We start from the raw sequence: 23,411 nt of genomic DNA on the forward strand, positions 1-23,411 counted from the left end.
GAGGACAGTACTGTGAGCTTGGCAGGCTGGATTGCTGCCAAGCCTTATCTGTGTTTATTGCTGCCTGAGTTTGTCTGAGTTGCTGCCAAGGTCCTTATCTGTTTGTTATGCTTGGCTTTCAACCACCGAGGTTTTGGTGTTTTGCTAATTAAAGTACATTCCAGTTAAGCTTGTCTCGGCATTCGTTACTGGACGGAGGAGGGGGTCAGAACAAGTATTTATCTCACACTATGATGTGAGAGATTTATTCAGTTTAAATAAGAGCATCAAGGTTAATTAAAAGCATCAGATTTAGATTTAAGAACATAGACAACTTTTCCATCTCTGCAATAACTACATACTACTTATCATATTTTTCAGACTATAAGACGCAGAAGTATAAGATGCACCAAGATTTTGAAGAGGTAAATTTTAAAAAGGGGGGGAGGTTCCCTCCCCGGCTCCCAGGAGTACTCTGCAGGCCTCCCAAACCTTCTGCACCCCCTATTTTTTGTGAAAAGTGCAAAGTGCTCCTTGGGGCTGGGGAGGGCAAAAACACGACGCATGGCGGGTTTGGGAGATGAAAACCGGAACTATTTTTCATGAAAACAAGCCCATTTTTCACAAAACCTGGGACATGCAGTGGGTTTGGGAGGCCTGTAGAGTGCTCCTGGGGGCCGGGGAGGGCAAAAACGAGTAAAAAATGGGGCATACTGTAGAGTGCTCCTGGGGGCTGAGGAGGGCAAAAACATCCCCGTTCCTTTGAAAAATGGACCCATTTTCATTTGTTTTTGCCCTCCTCAACCCCCAGGAGCATTCTACAGGCCTCCCAAACCCTTTGCATGTCCATTTTTGCAAAAAATGGGATGAGCATGATGGGCTTTCAGGAAGGCAAAAATGGCTGTATTCAGTGTATAAGACGCACCCAGGTTTTCAGCCTCTTTTTGGAGGGAAAAGGGTGTGTCTTATATTCTGAAAAATATGGTAATTGTAATGGGTACAATGGGTACAATTACCCATTGTAATATCTAGCACCACTTCTAAATAGGTATCATTCTGCTAGACCAAAACCATTTGTGATGTAAAATATGAGTTACATTTTGATATTTAAAGATTGGAGTATAACCCTAAAGATTTACAGGTGATATTAATCTCATATATATTAACTGACAAAAAAGTCCGTAAAACAATATTGTATCTTACCTTAAGAGATCGGTGAAGTTTTCTATATTTTAAATCCCAGATATTAACAGTGCTATCAATTCCTCCACTTGCAATATACATTGAATTCGAACTCAAGCTTATACATGTTTGCTTTGCCTAGTTGGCAATAAATGTAAAAAAACCACATTAGATAATATCAACATCAATTTTAAACTAGAATAAAAAGTTAATACAATCTGAGTCACTAATATAGATATGATTAAAATAAATGGCATTTTGTAATTTAATGAAATGAAGAAACCAGTGTTCAGCAAATATGACAGGCAAAATAAAATGACATCATTGTGATGGATTATTCAATAGTTCGAATTTAATTTACCAACACCATACCCCAAAATTAAAGTTAGCAGGGGCCAATGAAAGCCCATTTTGACGTTTTTCCTTTAATATCAACTAATCAGTTTTGTTAATTAGATTTTATATCCAGCTTTTCCTCAATGAACTTATGGAATGATACACTGTATTTTTACCTTCTATTTTCCCCTCACAACAATCCTGTGGGGTAATCTGCCTGACAAAAAGCAACTGATCCTAATCTATTCAGCAGGATTCCATGATTGAAGTTGAACTTAGTCCAATACCTTAACCATTTTATTACTTTTAGCAGCAGAAAGATTAAAGACAAATTATAGTAATTATCTGCTCTTTCAGTAATGTAGTATTGTGATTGATCAGTAATAATTGTTCTGTGTGCTTTTTAAATAGAAAAGAAGGATCAAAACATTTTAATTAAAGAAATGAAAATGGATGTCTGAAATAAAAATCATAGAACTAATAAATAACAGTGTCTCCTAAAATGTATATTGAGTGGTCCAGGAACAGTTCAATTTGTATTGTTGAATAATCATCCATTCCCTTTCATTGCTTTTCTCTGCAGCCTTCACATTGCAAAGAAGTTTGAAGCAAATTATACATTTCCTTTGACAAATGAAACAGTTCTGCCTTTATAAAAACAGACACCACATAATTGTATATGAGGCTGAAAACAAATAATTTTCAAATCATTAACATCTGTAAATAGGTGAGTAGAGTCATAATACGGCAACATCAAGCCAGTGTTAGCCAATTGCAAAAAAGCTATGCTGGGTCAGATGTGGTTGGTGCTTAGATAAGAGGCAATCAGAAAATCTTAATGTTGTAGACTAGCAAGTTCTTTTCCTCCAGAATATTTTTTTCAATGAGAAGCAAGTTTCACATCACCAGGAGCTGAGCTTAATTCAAAAGAGCCTGGATGGCTTTCTATAGAACTTAAGCCAGCAGAGGTAACATAAAAGGCATTGCTTTGGGAATACCACTGGCAAAAGAACATTCACTCTGAAAACTGTATTGGTTCTGGATAGTATCAGAAAGATCTTAAGAAGAACAGAGAGAAGAAAATTTCATAGTTACCAGTAGTAACAGCTTAATTTTTGAAAGCAGCATTATTAATGTATTTCAGGATTATTTTAATGCCACAGGTAATAATAGCCAATAAACACAGATATAAATGGAAATTATGATTACACAATTTGTTATAATTTATTATAATTATGATTATGACTGTAAGAAACAGCAGAAAGTTTGAAGTTCCAAAACTGCAAAGAATCAAGAAAACATTGCTTTTAGATGGATTGCAACTTTGTCTGATGTCCAATAATAAAAGTGATCATAAATCTTATATATGACTTGTTTTAAAACGGTTTAGAACAGATTAGAAAGTAGACTGCTATTATATTCTTACATTTCTTACATTCTTCAAGTAGAGACAATGTTCTTCATTTGGAACATTCTGTGCTAAGACCAACAGCTTTTTTTCCATTACTTTTTATTTTGGTAGATTTTATTTATGTCTTTGAATTCTATTCACAAAAAAGTGCCTGGAAGTGCAACAGTGGTACTTAATGTATATGCACCCTTTAGAGTAATCATATTTTTTCAGGCCTATATAACTACTTTCTATTATTGCTATATGATTTGGAAGGGAGGTGTTACTGTAAAGAATTGTAATCAGATAATACATTCATAAACCTGCACACTCTGAAGCATCTTTCTGGAAACAAATCCAACACATGACTATGAATTTATATAAATATCTAAATAAGCATTACAGTATGCATTTTGGAACCACAGGACAGATATTAAGTAAAATTTATTTGTAAATCTTATCAACTAAATTTAGAGGTTTACTTGCAATGCAAAAATTATCAGGAATATTATGAACACTTACTGGGAATTTGGGAACTTGAGCACACATAAATTTATTTATTTATTTATTTATTTGGAGTTTTTATATGCCGCCCAATCCCAAAGGACTCTGGGTGGCTTACAAGAAATATAAAAAAAGACATAATGACAAAACAATTTAAAAACAACAGACACTCCTCATACATTCATTCTAGTCAGGGCCGGACCTCAACAGTGAGGTCAACAGCCCCAGGCCTGCCGGAACAGCCAAGTTTTTACGGCTTTCCTGAAGACCATGAGAGTAGGTATGGTCCGGATTTCCAGGGGGAGCTGGTTCCAAAGAGTCGGAGCAGCCAGAGAAGGCTCTCCTCCGAGGGCCCGCCAGCCGACATTGTTTGGCCAACGGCATCTGAAGGAGGCCCAATCTGTGGGATCTTACTGGCCGCTGGGAGGTATGTGTCAGCAGGCGGTCTCGAAGGTATCCTGGCCCTAAGCCATGTAGGGCTTTAAAGGTAATAACCAACACCTTGAATTGAGTCCGGAGACCAATTGGTAGCCAGTGCAGCTCACAGAGGATAGATGTAACGTGGGTGTACCTCGACACACCCAATATCGCCCGCACGGCCACATTCTGAACTAACTTCAGTCTCCGAACGCTTTTCAAGGGTAGCCCCATGTAGAACACATTACAATAATCCAGCCTCGAGGTAACAAGGGCAATAAATAGCAATGCACTAAAAGACCACCTTTTAAAACTGTTCAACTTACCCCTTCAGCTAGTTCAAAGAGTGGAACTGGTTTTCCTTTACAATTTGAAATCACTATCTTATCACCAACAGCTGACGTTGTTACCAAAAAGTTATCTGAAATAAGAGTCATGGAACACAACATGTGCTTTTGTTTAGGCAAAGTTGTTTTAGTTGGGAAGAAAATCTCTTTTAAGTAGGCATTTAATCACATGCATTTCCAATTGAGAGAACAGTACATTTTCAAGTGTTTCTTTAAAAAAGATATAATTTATTTTGGCAATGACCAACAATCCCAATAATCAATAGGTATCCTGGCTGTTCCAACACTACTTATCTCCAATAGCTGCTTAAGGACAAATAAACTACAGTTATAACAGCGCAGGTGGCTCGATTCTGTGAAGCAGCACTGGGGATTCATCAGAAACACATGATTAATACATCATAGCTATTTTACAAAACTAATGTAGCAAACTCTTCTGTATTACTACTCTTTTGCATTTTAGAATTTAATGATTATAGGCTTCACAGTTTAAGGATTGATAGTATAATATAGTTAGTAACTGACAGATTGGATACCAAATTGTGATTTTAATATAGATTTTATTGTTAATCATTTTATTCTAGAATTTTTAACTGAATATTCCTTGAGTGTTTTTATTTGTTCTGACCTCTGGTTGTAGACTGTAATAAACATGATTTGATTTGACAATGACCAGAAATTATGAAAAGGTTATAAAAATATTCTATTTTTGGGGGGGGAGGGGGGTAATTATAACCTGTTCGTAAAATAAGATTCAGGAATAGAACAAGACAAATATGGTATGATTAAATGGATGTCAAATTTTAAAAAGACAACATGGGAATATCTATGGAAGGTAATTATCAAATTTACTGCAAATACCCAAAGAAAATTGTACATGATTGATGTTTTTTATGGATAGGTTAAGCCAATATTGACTGCCAAAATAGATAATTCATATACAAATTGTAGGAAATAGTTGGATCACTAGTGTTTTGCTTTGTTTTTTGTATTTGGAGGCAATATCACAAACTTCAACAATTCTAAAAGATGTTCCATTGTAAAAAAAATAAATAAATAACTTTTTAAACAGCCCTTTTTTTAAATATTACTAACATACCAAGTATGTTGAATTGGCTCTGTGTATGATAAAGATGTTAGGATACTTTATTTTTCTTATTGGAAATGGTACATAATAAAGTCCTTGCAGCTATGGCAATATGCTTCAGTGTGAAAGACAACTTTATATTTAAAAAAGTCTTATGCTTATTTATCCAAAAAAACCATTTATGGGTTATAATTCTGCACATGACATTAGATCTGAAGCTTGGGTTTATCCAAACATAAGACTTTTTAAAATATTATATTTTGCCTGCTTCATTATAATATTTTTTTCAGATTAGCTAGAAACTCCAAGTGTTTATTGTGATTGATGATTCTTATTAGATTAGTTGCCTCTGCTAATTACTGAGTACTGTTTTGATTTTAATAATGGTTTCAACATGTCAAATTGATATAAATCACTTTTATTTGTGGCATTAATCTAATACTATCTCAAAAATTCTTAGCTTTTATACAGCTTTTAAATATCATTCTCTTTTTTTCTTGCTTGCATTTTCAGATATTTATAATGGGAGAAAAGCTGGGCTAAAAACTTGCTCCCTAAATATTTTTTGAGCCAGTACTTTAATAGCAGAAACTCAAAAGAGACATCCACATTTTAGCTATGAAGTTTATTGGTGAATGAGCCAAGAACACCAAGCACAAATGCAACAATTAGTTTGCTATTTCTAGCTCAGGGATCTCCTTATGGACAAAGCTTTGTGCGCCATACCACAAAGGACTTAGAACTTCAGCTTTGAAGCATTTAACTGATACAGGCATATAGTTATTTCTATTACAGCTTACCTATCTGGTTATTGCATTGGAAGCTCAGCGTGAGGTTTGACTTTTTCCCCATTTTTTCATTGAACATTTTTCAGGAGGTCAAGATTGAAATTAAATGCCTTTTAAGACCTTTACCTTTTCAGTTTTATTGTTTTTAATTTTTCAGACAAGCAGGTGATCAGTATACCACCTAGCTCGTATGTCGTAACATTGAACAAGGAAGAAACCCATGGCAACCCATGATACCAAGACACAAGTAGGTTGTTCTTCTGCAACGTATTTATTTCCAGATACGATTCATTTAGAATGGTACTAATTTTAGTAGGTTTAGCCATCCCTAATTCTGCATACAATCAAGTCATGTTCGATGTGCAATATTCTTGTTCTCCATTAGTTTACAACAACCATTTAGCATTTCAGATATACAAAAGTGACCAGAAAATGTCTGGCAATTAGGGAGGCAGATTATTTCCAAGTGGTTTATGTTGAGCAAATAAAATACAGAAATTGGGAAAGCAATTCTAAGTTATTAGGTAATGTGTCAAAAAAAGGATAGGACTCACTATCATAATTTTATAAATGAACCTTCTGCTAGCATGAAAACTGTTACTACATAAATTTTATCCAAACCAAATAATAAAAATGATACTGTAAAAAAATTTTTACTTTCAATATCATAGAATATTCTTCTCATTCAAAGAAAGAACAAGTTGAAAGAGAGGGAAAGCCAGATTTTATACCGACAGGTCAATTCTACGCTGAACAGGCCATCCATGTCATTCTTTGATATTGCTATAACACAACAAAATGACTCTATGAAAAATGGTTGAATAAACCTGATAAGTAACATTTCACCTAAATGAATTGCTCAAATTAGAAATGTACATGAAGAGCTAAAATGACAGTTGAATTAACCTTTTATTTATTCATTTATCCATTCATATATCATTTATATATTTTGTTTTGAAGCACAAGTGCAAAGCACTTAGAGGAGTTTGTTCTTGTTGTTCTTGTTGTTAAGGCCACTACTCTATTTCCTTCATAATCTAAGGTAGTTTTGCAAGACAACAAAAGCATGGAAAATAACATGAAAATGTTTTAAGGACGTATTCTAACATACAGTATGTGGCTTCTTCAGAGCACTGAACAGAAGTTAAATGAATATACAGGTAATCCTCAAGTTATGACTACAATTGGGACTGGAATTTCTGTTGAGGTAGACATAAAGCTTATTGTCAGGTAACTGCACTCCTTAGTGACAGTAATCCCAGCACTCCCCCTCTCCACTGTTATACAAACTCCATTGGTTAGTTGAGGACTTACCCCCGGCCAAGCTATTTCCACCCAGTACAAGCCTCAGTTTTTCCAAATAAGGGACTGCTTCCCCTTCAACTCCCCCCACCCATTTCTGTCCTTTTGTCAAACCTGCACTGTGCTTTGTGAGACAGCAAGCAGCTCCAGAACTATGACGCTTTGGATTACTTGCTGTCTTGTGGCTCAGGGGCTTCTTGGTGCACCGTGGCTTTTGGGGCTGCAGGAAGCCTTTGAACTACAACTCAGATCAGTGTTTGGGAAGAAAGCCTTGTGCGTCTAGCAGTTGCCTCGAGAAGGGCCAGGCCAGGTGGGCTTGGTCAGCAGTGAGAACAAGAGGATGGTGAAGGTGGGGTGAGGTGGAGGAACATGAAGCAACCAGATAGAACAGTGCAGGGAACCAAAAGGGCAGAAATGAGGGGATAATAAGGAGGAGGGGGAATTGAAGCACTCTTGTGGTCATAAGTGCTAAGTGCCTAAATTTTGATCATACACTGAAACAAGGGTAACTTCAAGAATGAGGTATAAATACCATTTGTTTAGTCCTGCCATAACTTCAAATCGTTTTGTTATTACTCAAGGACTGCCTGTATTTTTGTTTAAAAGAGAGAAAATTCACCTTAATATAAATTCTTTTTTCTTTTGCCAATGGCAACATCTGCGATATGGAATTCCCTGTAGAAAGAATTTTGAATGTCCATACCTGAGGTGTCATAAATAGGCAATTAGGACAATTGCTATTAACAAACATCCTATACAGGAATACAGTTTCAGATATTGAAACAATAAAGGATACTGTTGCTACCCCAGCATACTGAATTAACTGGGTGAGAAGATGCATGTGGAGTAAACTGGTCCACAATAGTTATAGAAGATGAATCCCATATTTTAACATCGTCATCTCCTGAAGAAGCAAAACGGACGCCTTCCTGCATCTCTACACCTGTAAAGGAAAAGGAAAAATATTACAAATATGTTTTCATTAAATATTATTCTATCTGACAACAATAAACCTACAAAGGATAAATAAAATTAATACAAGTCGTGACAAACATTTGTTGCCAGATATTATCAACAGACATATTTTTATTGCCACAATATATGGGGCACATACAATTATAAACAAGTACCATAAACCTAATCATCATCATCTCAGATAAATTAATCCAAATTTTTGTCATTAATAACAGCAAAAAGATGTCAAATATTCAACACAAATATTTATGATCTTACTTTTGTTATGCTCCAATGTTTCCAAAATGTAATTTCTAAAAACAGTTAATTGAAAAAAAGTGAGTAAAAAATATTTGAAGTGGAGCCAGATTTGATAACTAATGAGTTGCTAAATCTGTCTATAAACACTACATTTCCAACCTGATAAATTGTGGAGCATCAAGTGTTTCAGGAAAGAAATACTACCAAACAAAATAAAACTACAAAGTATGTTCATGGTGCTGGTTAAAAATGTCTTTCCTTTTCTTTATTAACAAATTCAATCACTTCACATAATTCTAAAAAAATTCAATAAATGTTCATTCAAGCCACGACTGAGTTTAAATATAATGCTAACTCATGGTTCATTTGTATGATTTGTTGAACAATCTTACTGTCCATTCACACATTACTGTATGTTGTAAAACTTTATTTTGAAAGGTGGAATAACTATGAAGATTTTGGTCACAGAATATTGATCCAGAGCATATTCATATTGGAGGCTTCCAGATATCCATACTTCAATTTCATTCATTTGGCTGTTGCTCTAATATAATATATGTGATGGAACAAGATGGCCAACTGTTAAATTTCTCAGTCTGAGAAAAATTCTTTTCACTGTAATTTAGTGCAAATGGTACTGATATTAGATGGACAATCTATTTTTACATTCACACGTATTCTTATTTTCACTTATATCCCATGAATAAAAATCTTATCTATATTTTTCTCTGCATCTCAGCCTTCCACTCACCCTAGCACTTTGAGAGGTTGGGGAGGGGGAGGATAAAATATTAGTTATCCTCTAGTAAAAGCAACACATGATTTGTCAGTACAACAGAACAAAACCACATTTTTCATGTTAACCTGGATAAAGCACCACTTTCACTAATGAAAAAGAGGATGGGAATGTCTATGGAGATTCTCAATTAGGTCATGGTTGTCCCAAAGTGCTTTTTTCAAGAGGCAACTGGACTTTCTGATTTTTCTTTGAAGACATTTTGCTTCTCATGCAAGAAGCTTGTTCAGCTGAAAAAGCTACTTCAAAGAAAATCCAGAAAATTGCCTCTTGGGAAGAAAAAAAAGCACCTTTGGGAAAAGAAGATGGGAAGCGATACTTTTTCTAAGCCGCATGCCTAGGCAAAATAATTTAAGATTTTTTAAAATATAATCTTACCTTCATTTGAAATTTAAGAAAATATGAAGTATCACCCATATGATAAACAATCTGTATCTACCCAGTTTTAGCATGCAATAGATTCATTTGCCAGTATGGTTCAAATACCCTCTCCTTTCCTATGATTAGAGCTACCTTCCAGTGTTCCTACTCCAGTTTCTCCATTTCCATTGGCTGGGTTTTTCCTACCAATAATCTCTTATGACTTCAGCAGTTCTTGACTGGAAGTAAGAATATAATTTGGAAAATGAATGCCTTCTGGTGCTGCTAGTCAAACTGGAAGCAGGCAAGGCAGGGTCATTAATATAGAAGTAGATCTGGAGAAAGACCACAAGAATATAGATCTGGAGAAAGACCACAAGAAGGACAAGATAGACAGCAAACTACACAACTACCAGACAAGGCGCACCATCTCCCCTTCCCAGAAGGGCAAGGTGCCATGGAACAAAGACCTAGCCGTATGACTACCAGACGAATGGAAAAACAAGCTACAATGCAACAACCTCAACAATCATTGGCCATTGATCAAGGAGTCACAGCAACAAGCTCAGAAGCCATGGGAGGAGCTAGGCCAAAGGTTAAACAGGCCATGCAGGAGGCTCTAAAAAAGCTTCAGCCAACCAAAGATGACAACTAAGATCTTGACATGGAATGTCAATGGACTGAACTCTCCACAGAAGAGAAAGAAAATATTTCACTATCTTAAACAGTTCAAGAATGATATAATTTGTCTGCAAGAAACTCATATCAAATCAACCAATCAAAAATATTTGTTTAACCCCAAACTTGGTCAACATTTTGTGACCTCTGCTACGGAAAAGAAAAATGGTATAGTTGTATACTTAAGAAAAGACATTAAGGCTGAACTAATTGAAGCAGATCCCTTTGGAAGATATATCGCGCTAGACCTAATCTTAGAAGGGAAAAAGACATTACTTTCGGGAATTTATGCTCCTAATCAACAAGACGGATTCTATAGAAATCTTCACGCTAAATTAGTACAGTGGGACTATAAGTCTTGTATACTATTGGGTGACTGGAACGGCGTGATTGACACTAAAAGAGATAAGAAGACCTCTCGCCCTAATACTAAAATGCGAGCTAAGCTACCCAAACCTTTTTTTGACATGATGGACGACTTTGAATTGAGAGATATTTGGCGAGAAAGAAACGCAGAGGAATATGATTTCACCTTCTTTTCAATCCTTTTCAAGGATTGATTTTATACTAATCACTAATGATTTACTTTCTAGGGTGAAGAAGACAAAGATTGCGGCGAGGGTCCTTTCGGATCATAACCCAGTTTGGATGGAATTGGGAAGGATAGTGCAGGCAAGAAGGTCTTGGAGGCTGAATGAAAACTTATTCAGATATGAGAAGTACATTAATGATTGTAAAAAATTGTTCTCTGAATACTTTGTTCTGAATATGAATAAGGGTACACCTATGGAATTTGTATGGGATGCAAGCAAAGTGTATATGAGAGGAGTACTGATGAATATAAACAAAATACATAGACATAAACAAGGGCTAAAACGAAAAGAATTGGAAGAGGAAATTAAAGGGAAAGAGTTGGAGTTAATATTGAATCCAGGCGATACAAAGGTTAAGGAAGCAATTACCATATTAAAATCCCAATTTGATATGTTGATCTCTGATCAGGTAGCCACTAGTTTATTATATGCAAAACACAATACTTTTTGTAACGCAAATAAACCGGGCAGATGGTTAGCTTATCAGATTAGGAAAAAAACAAAAATTCGAAATGTAACCAAATTGATTTATAGAGGGAAGGAGGTGTTTCAACAGGAGGAGATTCAAAAGGCATTTCGGGAATTTTTTACAGAATTGTATAAAGGGGACAAAATTAAGGGTTTAGATATAGACAAATACTTAGATAAAGAGAAAATACCCCTAGTTAGAGAAGAGTACAGACAAAAGTTGAACCAACCAATAACCTCAGGGGAAATCTTGCAGGTAATTAAGCAACTAAAGTTAGGGAAAGCGCCAAGCACAGATGGCTTGACAGCGGTTTACTATAAAAATTTACAGTTAGAAATGGTAGAACCTCTTAGAGAACTATTTAATAAAATTCAAACGGAAGGTAAACTGCCCCCATCTTGGAAGACAGCGTTTATATCTTTAATACCCAAAGAAGATCAAGATACTACCCAACCAAAAAATTACAGACCTATCTCATTACTTAATGTAGATTATAAAAATTTTACTAAAATACTAGCAAATAGGTTAATGGTGGTTATGCAACAATTGAAACATACCGACCAAACAGGTTTTATACAGGGGAGACAGATGAAGAGTAATGTTAGAGTAATATAGAAGTAAGAATCCAAGAGTGAATCAGCATTAGCCTTGTAACAGTATAATAAAAGTAATTTGTTAAAAGTAATTTTCAAGGTTATAAAAAAAAATCCCCAAAGTCACTCATGTTTGGATTCCTAAAACACAAATGAATAGCAATTCTGTTTAAATTTAAATGGCTCAATGAGTCTATAAAAAGAACTACAAAGAAATCTTGTGACTTGAGTGTCAAACTTCATGAAATATTTCTGTAGGATTAAAACCACTCCTAAAGCTCCTAGAGAATTTTTGAAGGAAAAAACGTGGGTGAATATTTCAAGGCTGGTTATTTATAAATGCACCCTGTGTTGACAAAATCTCATAGATTGTGTATAAAATCTCAAGTGGGGAGGGGGGAGGAACACTCCTTTAAAAGGAGAATTGCTTGTCAAGTTACGTGAAAGTCCAGCCAAAAAGGAGAGAGCATTCAAACTCAGAAAACATTAAATAGGTTCTTCTCTCCCCCTCCCCTCTTTCAAAAGATATAGTACAATGTATAATCCCCTTCATGGATTACTCCCTTGTCGTGGAGCTTGCGTAGCTCAATGAAGCTATGAGCTATGCCATGCAGGGCCACCCAAGAAGGACAGGTCATAGCAGAGAGTTCTGACAAAATGTGATCCACTGGAGAAGGGCATGGCAACCCACTCCAATATCTTTGCCATGAAAACCCCATGGACAGTACCAAAAGACAAAAAGGCCTGGAGGAACGTTGTCCATGGGGGGCGATGGGTCGGACACGACTTCGCAACTAACAACAACGTTTTTGAATTTCTCATTACATAGAAACAGCAGTGGCAACATTTTCTACTTTAGCTCTTAACAGACACATTTCCCATTAAAAGGACATGAAGAGATGGGACTCCTCCTATAAGTGCAGGTGAGGGATTTAGGGTCATTATGAGCTCATAGATAGTGCAAAATAAGGCCATAGCCAGATGTCCTTTGCCAGCTCTCTTTGGTGCACCAGCTGCAGTCCATCCTGGGATGAATTACTCTTTCTGCATTAACTCATTGGCACCATATGAGTTTGTTTAGATTACTACAACATATCCTACACGGGGCTGTCCCTGAAGACCACTCAGAAGCTATAACTGGTTCAAAGGCAGAGGCTACACATTAGCAAATCAAAGTCCCTATAATCATACAACACCTGCCTTGTGGTCATTTGCTAATTACCAGATATTTCCAGATAAAAGTCAATGCTGGGTTTAATGTACAAAGTCTAAATGTTTTGCCCGAGATACTTAATAGGTCTGCTTTTTCATCATGTTTTTCAGTTGCAACCCTATATCAGTGTTTTTCAACCTTTTTTGTGCAAAGGCACACTTTTTTCATGAAAAAAATCACGAGGCACACCACCATTAGAAAATGTTAAAAAAATTTAACTCTGTGCCTATATTGACTATATATAAAGTAATTTTCCCACGGCACACCTTACACTATGTCACGGCACACTAGTGTGCCGCGGCACAGTGGTTGAAAAACACTGCCCTATATAGTGCAATAGAATTCTCCCTTGAAATTAAGCTGACACTTTTGTTACTGGTTTTCTGGAAGATATTAAAAACATGTTTTGGAAGGAAGGAATGATCATAAATTGTGCAAACTGCATTACAATAGAATTTTGTATTAATTCTGATTTTAGATTTTTACTATGTTTTTGCTTTTATAGAAATGAACTGCCAATTTGGTTTTGGCACTGAACAAATAGAGCAAACAAATACCATATTTTTGGACTATAAGACGCACCAGAGTATAAGACGCAACAAGTTTCTGAAGAGGAAAATTAAAAAAAAAGTTTTTACACTCTGCAAACCTCCCAAAAAACAGCCAGTTTTCATGAAAACGGGCTCATGGTTTTTTTTTTAAAAAGATGCATGAATAGCCCTTAGGAGGTTTGTAGAGTGCTCCGGGAGGTGTGGGTGGGTCCAAAATGAGGGAAAAATTCATTTTTCATGAAAACGGGCCCATTTTTTGTCACAAAAAGAACATGGATAGCCCTTAGGAAACTTATAGAGTGCTGCTGGGGGGGGGGGGGGCAACAAATGGGCCATTTTTCACTACATTTCTGCCCTCCCCAGCCCCCAGGAGCTCTCTGAAAGCCTTCTACAGGATATGCATGACCATTTGGTGAACAGGGCAGAGTTTCAGGAGGCAAAAATGCTGTAATCAGTGTATAAGAGCACCTAGATTTTCAGCCTCTTTTTTGAGGAAAAAGGTGCAGTCTATACCTCAAAAATACGGTACTTGATATCTACATAATTTTTTTCATGGCTCCATGAGAGCCCGGTTCGGAGGAAGAGGAGGAGTTGGAACCAGGACCATCTGACATTGATGGCACGTCCCTTAGCATGTTTGGAGAGGCCAGGGGCTGAGGACGAGACTATCCCAAACTCCCTTGGGCATTGGGGGAAGTGGTAAACCAGGCAGAGAACTGCCTGCTTTCACAGAGACAGGCAGTGCAGTTGATAGGCAGATCTCCTCTGATGCGGATCCAAAGACTCAGATCTAAGATCTCAGGGAAATCTCATTCTAGAAGGGAGTGACAGAGAAGTTACATTTCCTGGGTCTTAATAGATGGCATTATTTAATCAAGTGCTCCTGGAGTGTACCAACCCTATCAGCTCAAATCAAAAACAGATAAAAAAGGCAGTCCCTCAAATAACCAGGCCATACATCACATAAGGGTTTTATAAATAATAATCTACACCTTGATTCATACTTGCAAAGAACCAGTCAACCAGTGCAGGTCACGGAACAGAGGTATCACACGTCCATACACATATTGCTGCATTCTGAACCAATTGAAGCTTCAGAATGGTCTTAAAACACAGCTCCATGTAGAATATGCTGCAATGGTTGAGCTATGAAGTGCCTAGGATTCCTGATCCTAGAAAAAGCACAATTAACACACCAGCTAAATCTATGCAAAGGGAATTTGTCCAAAGATGCACAACTAGCATACCAAATAATACCAGAAATACAACTAGCACCCCAGATAAATCCCGGAAAAAAACACAATCCCAGAAGAAATACAACTAGTACACCAGATAAATCTTTGAAAAGGGACTTCCTGACCACAACTGTCCCTTGCTAATCAATCAGGAATTGAATCCAGGAAGAATTGCAACCATGCTATAATGGAGAAGTGTATCATCATCCAAGATCAAAAATAAAAAACCCTGGAACGCACAACCACTTGGATATTGGGACCATCCTAGTCACTTGAGTATTGGGACCATCCAACACCACTTAGAAGGAATCACCTCTGAGTCCATTAAGACCCCTTGACTAAATGATATAGCAGCACAATTGAAATATAAGATTCCATACTTAGTAAGAAATGTGTACTATATACCGTACAGATTTGGTAATTTTTGAAGAATGGAAAAAAGTCAAGTGATAAAAGATATTAGAACTTTAATGAGAACCGCTAACACAGCTGACTTGTAGCTTTCCATAAAAAATGTTAATTTCAAGGAAACTGTGAATACTTTTGAATGTAACTGAGTATCTCATTTTAACGTGCTGCCATAAAAAGCTAAAAAAAACCACCTCTGAACATTCAATAATTTACATGGTTTAAATTATGTTTTTTGTCAGAATTTACTTTATAATCCATGTAGGTACAAAAATGTAGTCCAACAAGGGTTGAGGGATTTCATCTGCATGTTAAAAACTGAATGAGGGACAATGCCTCAGATTTCGTTTTATGTAATAAAGTTAATTCTCTTCTAGATGCAAGCTCTGAAGAAAACAATCAAGTGGATAGTAATTCCATAATTATTTTCTAAATTTGTCATATCTATTTGGCAGGCAGGTTTCTAGAGAATGTGGTCCAGGAGTGGCCTGCACAATAACAGTACAATGTACTGTTTATGGAACTAAACAGGATATATATTGAAATTTCACTGAAATACTACTGAAATATAGTCAATCAGTACAATAATTTCATATTTGCAGCATGTGGAAAAGATTCAGAATTTTGTTTCACAATTTATGTAAACATAATGATCTCTGCGCACAACTGTCTCACGTTGTGGCAAACAATGGAGATACACACTTAGGAGCCAGCACAGGGAGGCAATGTGGTTTCAGCTAATGTATGTTAATAAATTATCAGTATCATGGAGAATGAATAGACTTGTACAGTTCATTCTGCATGAGAAATTCCAAAGATCAGAAAAATAAGAAATGTTATACTTTTTCCCTCTATGACTCCCTAAACAGGCTGTATAAAACGTTTGTAAAATTATGTTCACCACAAATTAAGAAAGGTGTTTTTACATTCCATCTATTGTTTACATTTGCCACCAACGCATCTATTTGAACTCCATGTCCGCCCCACCCACCCCCAAAAACATAGTACACAAGACATTTGTTGCTCCCGGAGCTTTCCCAACATCGTGGAAGCCTTTCATGTAACTGCCTGCCTACCCGTCAAGTGATCAAAAGAATCCAATTCTTCTATGGAAGCCTTCTGTATAAGAAACGTGAGGAAGCCATAGCCAGAATTCCTCATCCATACCGAGTCGGGTTGAACTCGCATTTTCTAAAGACAAACCCTACTGAACTAAATCAACTTAGTTTAGACACACAAAGTGCTGCGGAGAAAGAACTGCGTTTCGGGGTTTTATCTGGGGCGCAGGAGAAACAGCGGAGGATAATTTCGCTCAGACACTTTTCCAGCGGGGAGGCGAAGGGTTCCTATTTCACACCTAAAACTGCCTCCCACTCGAGGAAGCTAAGGGACCAATCCTGCCCGGTCAGGGTCCGTTGTGCCACTACGGGGACCTCGAAGAGGCAGAGCCAAAATTGAGGGAGGCACCCCAGACGACCACGGCCAGCTCCAGGACGAAGCAGAGGGCGTGCCGGGCTCTATATGACCTATTCCGATTCAGACTACAAGAAATTTCGCTTCGCCCTCACCTTCCCGCTTCTCCGGGACACCCCGGATAACAGTCTATTTAGCCAGTCCGGACATTTTTTCCCCCTTCCAGCGTTGTCCTTTCACAAACCCAAAACAACCAGCGCGCTCGACCCAAAGCGCTCGGAGCTCGACTTTTCCCCGCTTCTTACAACTTAGCAGACCGTCCCAACAGCCACCGCGAGAGCCCGCTACCCACCCCTTTACGGCAGCCGAGAAAGAGCAAAATTAGCGAAGTTGCGCTCGTGTGCTAGAAACGACAGGGAGGGAGGGGGCGGAAGCGAGGAGACGAGGCTTATCCTGAAAAGTTGCCGTCGCCATGGCGGCGTTTCTTTGCCAAGGTGAGTGTTGCTCAATGGGGCGAGCAACACTCACGGTCTTGGTAAACTTTTTTTTTTTATGGCCGGGGTTAAGTTTCCTATTTTGCTAAATGCTTGCTGTAATCTTACACGGCGCTCTGAACAAAGCAGAGCACCGGGAGGAGGAATGACGGAAAGAATTCGGGAGCATGGGAAAAACTAACGGATGGTGGCCTAACGTTCGAGGATCCTAGAGTTCTTTTCATCATATGCTCGAATCATTGTAGAAATTCTGGGCATAAACACGTACCTTACAGCAGGTTTTCATTGTCGTTTTTTTCTCTCGTTTTGTTTGATCTACTATTGGCACAGAGGACAACAGCTGTTGAACTCTCCTTCACAAAATACGATAGGTTGTCGTTTTTAAGGAGCCAGAGATTGGCTTGGTGACATTTGCTTTTTGGCTCCTCAGGCCCTGGTTATCTTTGACTCTAGATTATGCTTTCCCATACTTGACTGGTGCATAAATTTGGGTCTCTTCATAGACTAGTGGCTCTTAACTCGAAAAGAGGGGGCAGCTATCTGGCTCTTTGCAGATTCCCTTATGTGTCAATTGGACCCTTTCAAGGTCATCATGCCTAGGTTATTCCCTGCTTGTGTTACTGCAAAATATGAGGCTGACCTTGAGGGTCACCCAGATTGTAGCAGCATGCAGTGGTGGGCACCTGTGCACCCATAACAGCACAAGTTGCACTGACTTCCAGTTTCCTTCCCCGTGCAATTTAAGAGGATGGTTATTAAACTTGTACGATTCGCAGGACCACCCTTCCTTGAGGATGTATGCTCAACTCACCAACATTGGATTAGAATAGGCAGCTTCCTGATCCTTAAATGCTGCCATTTTACATTTTGCCCAATGTGTGTCCCTTGAGGAGTCACCCTACTCCTTTAGTCATCTTAAAGCACTTAAGGTTGACTTTTCCTTCAATTGCAGGTAGGTGAGATAACGTGGGATAACTTGTGGGCTGCATGCGAAACTTAACTGTGGTGCCAGGTTTCTTTTTTTTTTAATTTCATTGTTGACATATATCATTTTTATTTTGGGACTGTGCGCCACCAGAGTTTGGTTTAGGACAGATGACGTATAAAATGTCTTAAATAAACATGCATTGTTTCCTATACTGAAGAGATGCTGACAGAACTTCTTTAATGATGCGATTCTCCTGAGGCTGAACGCAGACCTGCTGTGCCTAGACAGATGGCAATATGTTTCTCCCTTCTCCCTCCCTCGAATTCTATATGAGAAATTAGGCTCAATTTGTTACTTGAAATAAACTGGGATTTTCAATATCAAGCCTGCAAAATAGCAGGTCGCTGGCAACAAAAAAATGTCTTTGGGACAGGCTTGTTTGTGGGTAGTTATTCAAGGGAAAAGACTGCTTTGATGTTTTTGAAGTTTTTGCTGAAGTTTTTTTTCCCTCTACTGTTTAGGGCAATGCTGATAGTGGTTGATAGAAATTGTGACCCAGTATAACTAAGGCAAACAGAACAGGAAAGAGAGCAACTTAAATGTTTATTGAAGGCAAAATGGGAAAGTAGGCTTTATTCTAGTCTAGCACCTTGCAGAATTTAATAATTTGTATTTATTGCATGGTGTTTCATATATTCTTATAGTCACAGTATTGGTAAAAATATAGATATTTCACAAAAATATGCTCATATTTGCATTAATAAGTGGCTTTTTACCAGCATCAACTTTAGCTTAAATAACAGATTATTTATTAGTGGCTAATATTCTCATATTTAGTCTCTAGAAGAAACCATTGAGGTTAGGACAGTCACTAAGTGAAACAAGTATGGTTTACTGAAAAAAGATTCAAAACAGTTTAGAAAAATCACTTGTTTCAGCTATTTTATCCAGATGCAATTCACTAAATTGGCAATCTAAATTGAAATATAATCTTTTCTAGTATTCATTGGGTCATGAATCTTAGAAAACAATAACTTGCTTCTGTCACTGTTTGGGGCTGTGCAGTGTTTCATATTCACTTCCGAACTGATGAATATAGCATCTTTGCAGCTCTTTAAAGAACGGTATATCAGATGACTGTCAGATGACTATGTTGTATTATTGCCATACAATCCTAGACAAAATTACCTTAAAAATTACAGTGCTATATTTTGCACACAGTGTTCTGAAACACATTTCTGGAATCTAATCTAAAGTACTGCACATTCCAAACATATATTTCTTTTCCAGCTTTTCACTTGATATAAAAAACAATCAGAGAAAGGATAAGGAAATGTTATGCATTTTTTAACTGAGAGTAGTTGAATAAGGGAGTTTTAGGCATCTTTTTTAATCAGGAGAGTAGTGCAGTAGTTTTCTGCTCTTACTGAATCTTTGAAAACTAAGTTGATATTATAGTGTTAATGTCGTATTTTCAGTTTTTAATTCTTGTTATTTATACCTATGCCACGTTGCATTAATAGAAATGTGTTTTATTCCTTTTTTTTGTAGTCTGAAGCATGCAAATGTAAAGGCCAAATATCTCGCTGTTTACAGCAGCTCAGAGAACGAATGGAGATAATGTTTGTATTCTAACTTGCAAAATAAATATTATCAAAAGTAACAAAAACTCCATAGACAAGATTAAGCAGGTGTCACTTCTACAGTATTTTAACATCCTAGTTCTAACAATATACAAATATATCGAGAAATACAATAAACATTCAATGAAAAGCTGCAACATACTGACTGCTACTAGAATTTTGATGGAAGCATATCATATCTGGTGCCCAAATAATTCCTTTTAAACAGTTAAGGCAAATAGAAAAATATTTCATACAATTAATATGGAATGGTTTTTCATTTAACAATGCAATCAAAAGAACTGTGTAACTGACTTTATTTTTATATTTTTGAAGAAACAAATGAAACTGAAACAATATTGAACCAAGATATATAAAGTGAAGCACCCACAAATACTGTCCTAACCAAGGGCAACAAAAATTTCAAAAATCAACTGAATGTGTTAATTATTTAAATTATTACTGCTTAAAATATTTTATAAATCTAAAGATTTTATGAATCAGTTCTAGGCTTCAGTAACAGAGTTCCAGTTGTTTCAGTGATGGACTATTGATCCAAAAAGCTGTCAAATCGATCATTAAATGAAACATGTCAGTTTTACTCCTGAAAAACATTCAAGGAAGCAGAGATACTATCCAGTTGACAACATTTCCTGCCATATTACACATCCATTTGCGGGATCAAACAATTTGCTTAAATTTTTTATTGATGGTAGAGTGATCTCAAATGGGATCTGGAAAAAGAGAAAGTGTTGACTACGCAACTATACTTGTGTTTGAATTAAGTTCTAGCTAAAGATAGTCTTTGAGAGGAACATTTTTCTTAGGAACAATTGTTTCTCAGCCTTTTGGTTAATATCACATACTCTAACAAGATTTTAACTACAGAAAACTAGAAATTTTTTACCTAAATACATACTTGGTATTCAGAAGGAAAAAAATCAATTACTTTACATTAGCAGAAAGATCTGCCTATCACTGTAATTTTCCAAACTGATTCTGAATAACAGTACAGTAAGCCCTTGACCTACCATGGCAGTTGGAACGAGTGCCTCCATCACTGTGCAATTCAGTTCTGAACGGTGATGTCACATGACTGCATCACTTACCAAGTGCGATCCCATCCACTCTCCCTGCTGCCTATAACCAAACTCTACCCAGTCATTAACTGAGGACCCACTCTGATCCAAGACATTTCCCATTTTGATCCCTCCCCCAGTCTGAGGCTCAATAAGCCTATGGTAAGGGGCTGGATTGCTGCTTCCTCTTCAATTCCCTCTTCTGCTTATCTCTGTCTTTTTAGCCACCTCTGCTCCAGTTGTCCCGTCCAGCCCTAATTGCCATGCAACCTTCTAGTGAAGGGTCAAGTCCCACCTTAGCCATGAACGCAGTGGGTGATGTTGAGTCACTCGCTCACTCTCTCAGCCCAAACCCCTCATAGGATTGTAGTAAAGAAAATAATGAGAGGAGATGTATAGGTATGTTCATGGCCTTGAGTTATTTGCAAACATACTACATAAAATTGTGAGTGGCCAAAATGTGCCCAACTCTTTTTATTCATGTCAGCCACTACCAGGCCGTGGCCTATTCAGAATTGGGTGCATAAGTGGCTGGCTGAAGCACCAGCCCTCTGCTCTGTGGCCAGTTCCTCTCTCCCCCACCCATCAGCCAGGCTATCAAAGTCACAACGCTGGAGACAGTTGCCTTAGAAGCATCACCATTACAGTGTGTCCTCCCTCTATGGATATCTTATGATCCAATCTTACAAGTTTACCTAAAAACAAACAGTTAAGCTACAAGAATGTATTATGCTTTACAAAAGTAATTATAAACCTTTTCTTTTTTGGGATCACCTGAGAAGGAACAAAACATTTTAATGCACTAATATGTTTCATTAATTATCCACTACTATTAATATAATACATGGCAAACAGGTATATATTGTATAATGTATTGTGCCCCTTTTACATAAGAGAGCTTATATTCCAGACAACAACAATTATAATCTATGCTAATACAAGTAACTTCATATTCAGAATATAATAAAATATGCTTCCCAGAATACAATTAATAACAGAAACCCATTAGAAAAGAATTACAATTGAGAACATATATTTTTTAAATCCAAATAATGTACCCTCTGTAAGCGGTGCAGAATGATCCGTGGTGATAGACAACAAGGCTTTATTTCAGAAAAGCACACTTTAACCATTTGCTAAATAAATAAATAGGAAAGAAAGGACTACTTTACTATATATTTTAATTTGTCATATCATACTATCAACCTGTTTGGCCAAAGTTAAAAAGTATTTACTAAAAACCAAAAGGTGTTTTTTTTTTAATTATCCAGTAGAAAATTTTAGGAGACCAAGTCTTGCTATTCCAAGGAAAATAAAAGTAAATAGAAATAAGACATTGCAAATGTTTTTTAGTTGAAAATTCTGTTCCTGATCATGAATTGTGGATGTGTAACATTTCTTCTCTGAATTGAAATAACTGACATTACAACTCTCATTCACATTCAGTCATGATTTTTAAAAAAAGCATATAACATGATTGTCTGTGTCAATTGGGGAATTGGGTAAGGACATAAACAATGATTCCTTACAAAAAGAATGATGACCTGGTGTATTGAGCAGCACATTGATACTTTTTAAATGTTTAATTAAAATGTATTATAAAATAAATAGGAAAGTTTAAAAAGAAAGAGTTGTAGAGGAAATTTTTTTAAAGTAGCAACTTCTGACTTACATTGTGGTTGAATATAAAAAAAAGTTACAACTTCAATCTTTTGCTTTACATTTCTAAATATTTCAAACATTTCTATAGTAAGAGAGTTCTAGTCATTAGATATCAGAAGTCTTCTATACAATTTTCTATGACATCCAACTATTGCTTCCATGTCTTTTTCTTTATTTCACTCCCTGAATGTGTTATTTTCCCCACGTCTCCATGTTGCCATGAAATGTGCTGAGAAAAATTGCATTCACAGTATCCCAACTCTTCTGCAACATCCTACCCTGTTATATAAAAAGTTTTTGTAAATAAAATCTCAATATGGAAATAATTTTATAAATGTCTTCCCAGTTTAAATTATATGCTTTCCACAGAAACCAGCAACAGGAGGCACTAAATTATATTATAATGCAAAGAGGGAAAGTTTAAATCTACTATAGTACACTGAAAAGGCAGAGAAAAAGATTGTGCCTGTATATCTAGGTGATATATGGTGTGTATGAGTGTATATCATGATGTGCACAACAACATGCTTGAATACTAGTGCATGCACTACTCCTACTGCATGCAGGGGCAGCTATTATGACATCCTTAGTAGCACAGATTTTGGCCATCCCTTCCCCTCCTCAAATCTGGAATCTACAGTACCAGAACAATAAAGTATATATTACACGTAGAAATGGAATTGTTCCTAAGACAGCTGCAAATTTGTAATTATAATGAAAAATCCATTTTCTAAGATTAGTCTTTGTACAATATTAATAGCTTCTATAGT

At 36.7% G+C, this 23,411-nt stretch overlaps 2 protein-coding genes across 2 annotated transcripts in view; both read right to left on the reverse strand.

Annotated features, from left to right (window-relative positions):
- Positions 1-17,190, reverse strand: part of NEDD1 (NEDD1 gamma-tubulin ring complex targeting factor) — a 39,385-nt gene extending 22,195 nt beyond the window's left edge. Inside the window, exons 1-4 of the mRNA XM_032221655.1 lie at positions 17,012-17,190; positions 8,129-8,275; positions 4,135-4,229; positions 1,183-1,299 (exon numbers count right to left, since the gene is read on the reverse strand). Coding sequence (XP_032077546.1) covers positions 1,183-1,299; positions 4,135-4,229; positions 8,129-8,267 — 351 coding nt within the window. The 5' untranslated portion in view covers positions 8,268-8,275; positions 17,012-17,190. The remainder of the gene's footprint in view (positions 1-1,182; positions 1,300-4,134; positions 4,230-8,128; positions 8,276-17,011) is intronic.
- Positions 17,191-19,866: 2,676 nt separating this feature from the next.
- Positions 19,867-23,411, reverse strand: part of CFAP54 (cilia and flagella associated protein 54) — a 138,820-nt gene continuing 135,275 nt past the window's right edge. Inside the window, 4 exon segments of the mRNA XM_032221166.1 lie at positions 19,867-20,562; positions 20,565-20,634; positions 21,010-21,136; positions 22,000-22,115. Of these exon segments, the coding sequence (XP_032077057.1) occupies positions 20,516-20,562; positions 20,565-20,634; positions 21,010-21,136; positions 22,000-22,115 (360 nt within the window). The 3' untranslated portion in view covers positions 19,867-20,515.

Source organism: Thamnophis elegans, chromosome 7 (genome assembly GCF_009769535.1).
Source record: "Thamnophis elegans isolate rThaEle1 chromosome 7, rThaEle1.pri, whole genome shotgun sequence".
Classification (NCBI taxonomy): Eukaryota; Metazoa; Chordata; class Lepidosauria; order Squamata; family Colubridae; genus Thamnophis; species Thamnophis elegans.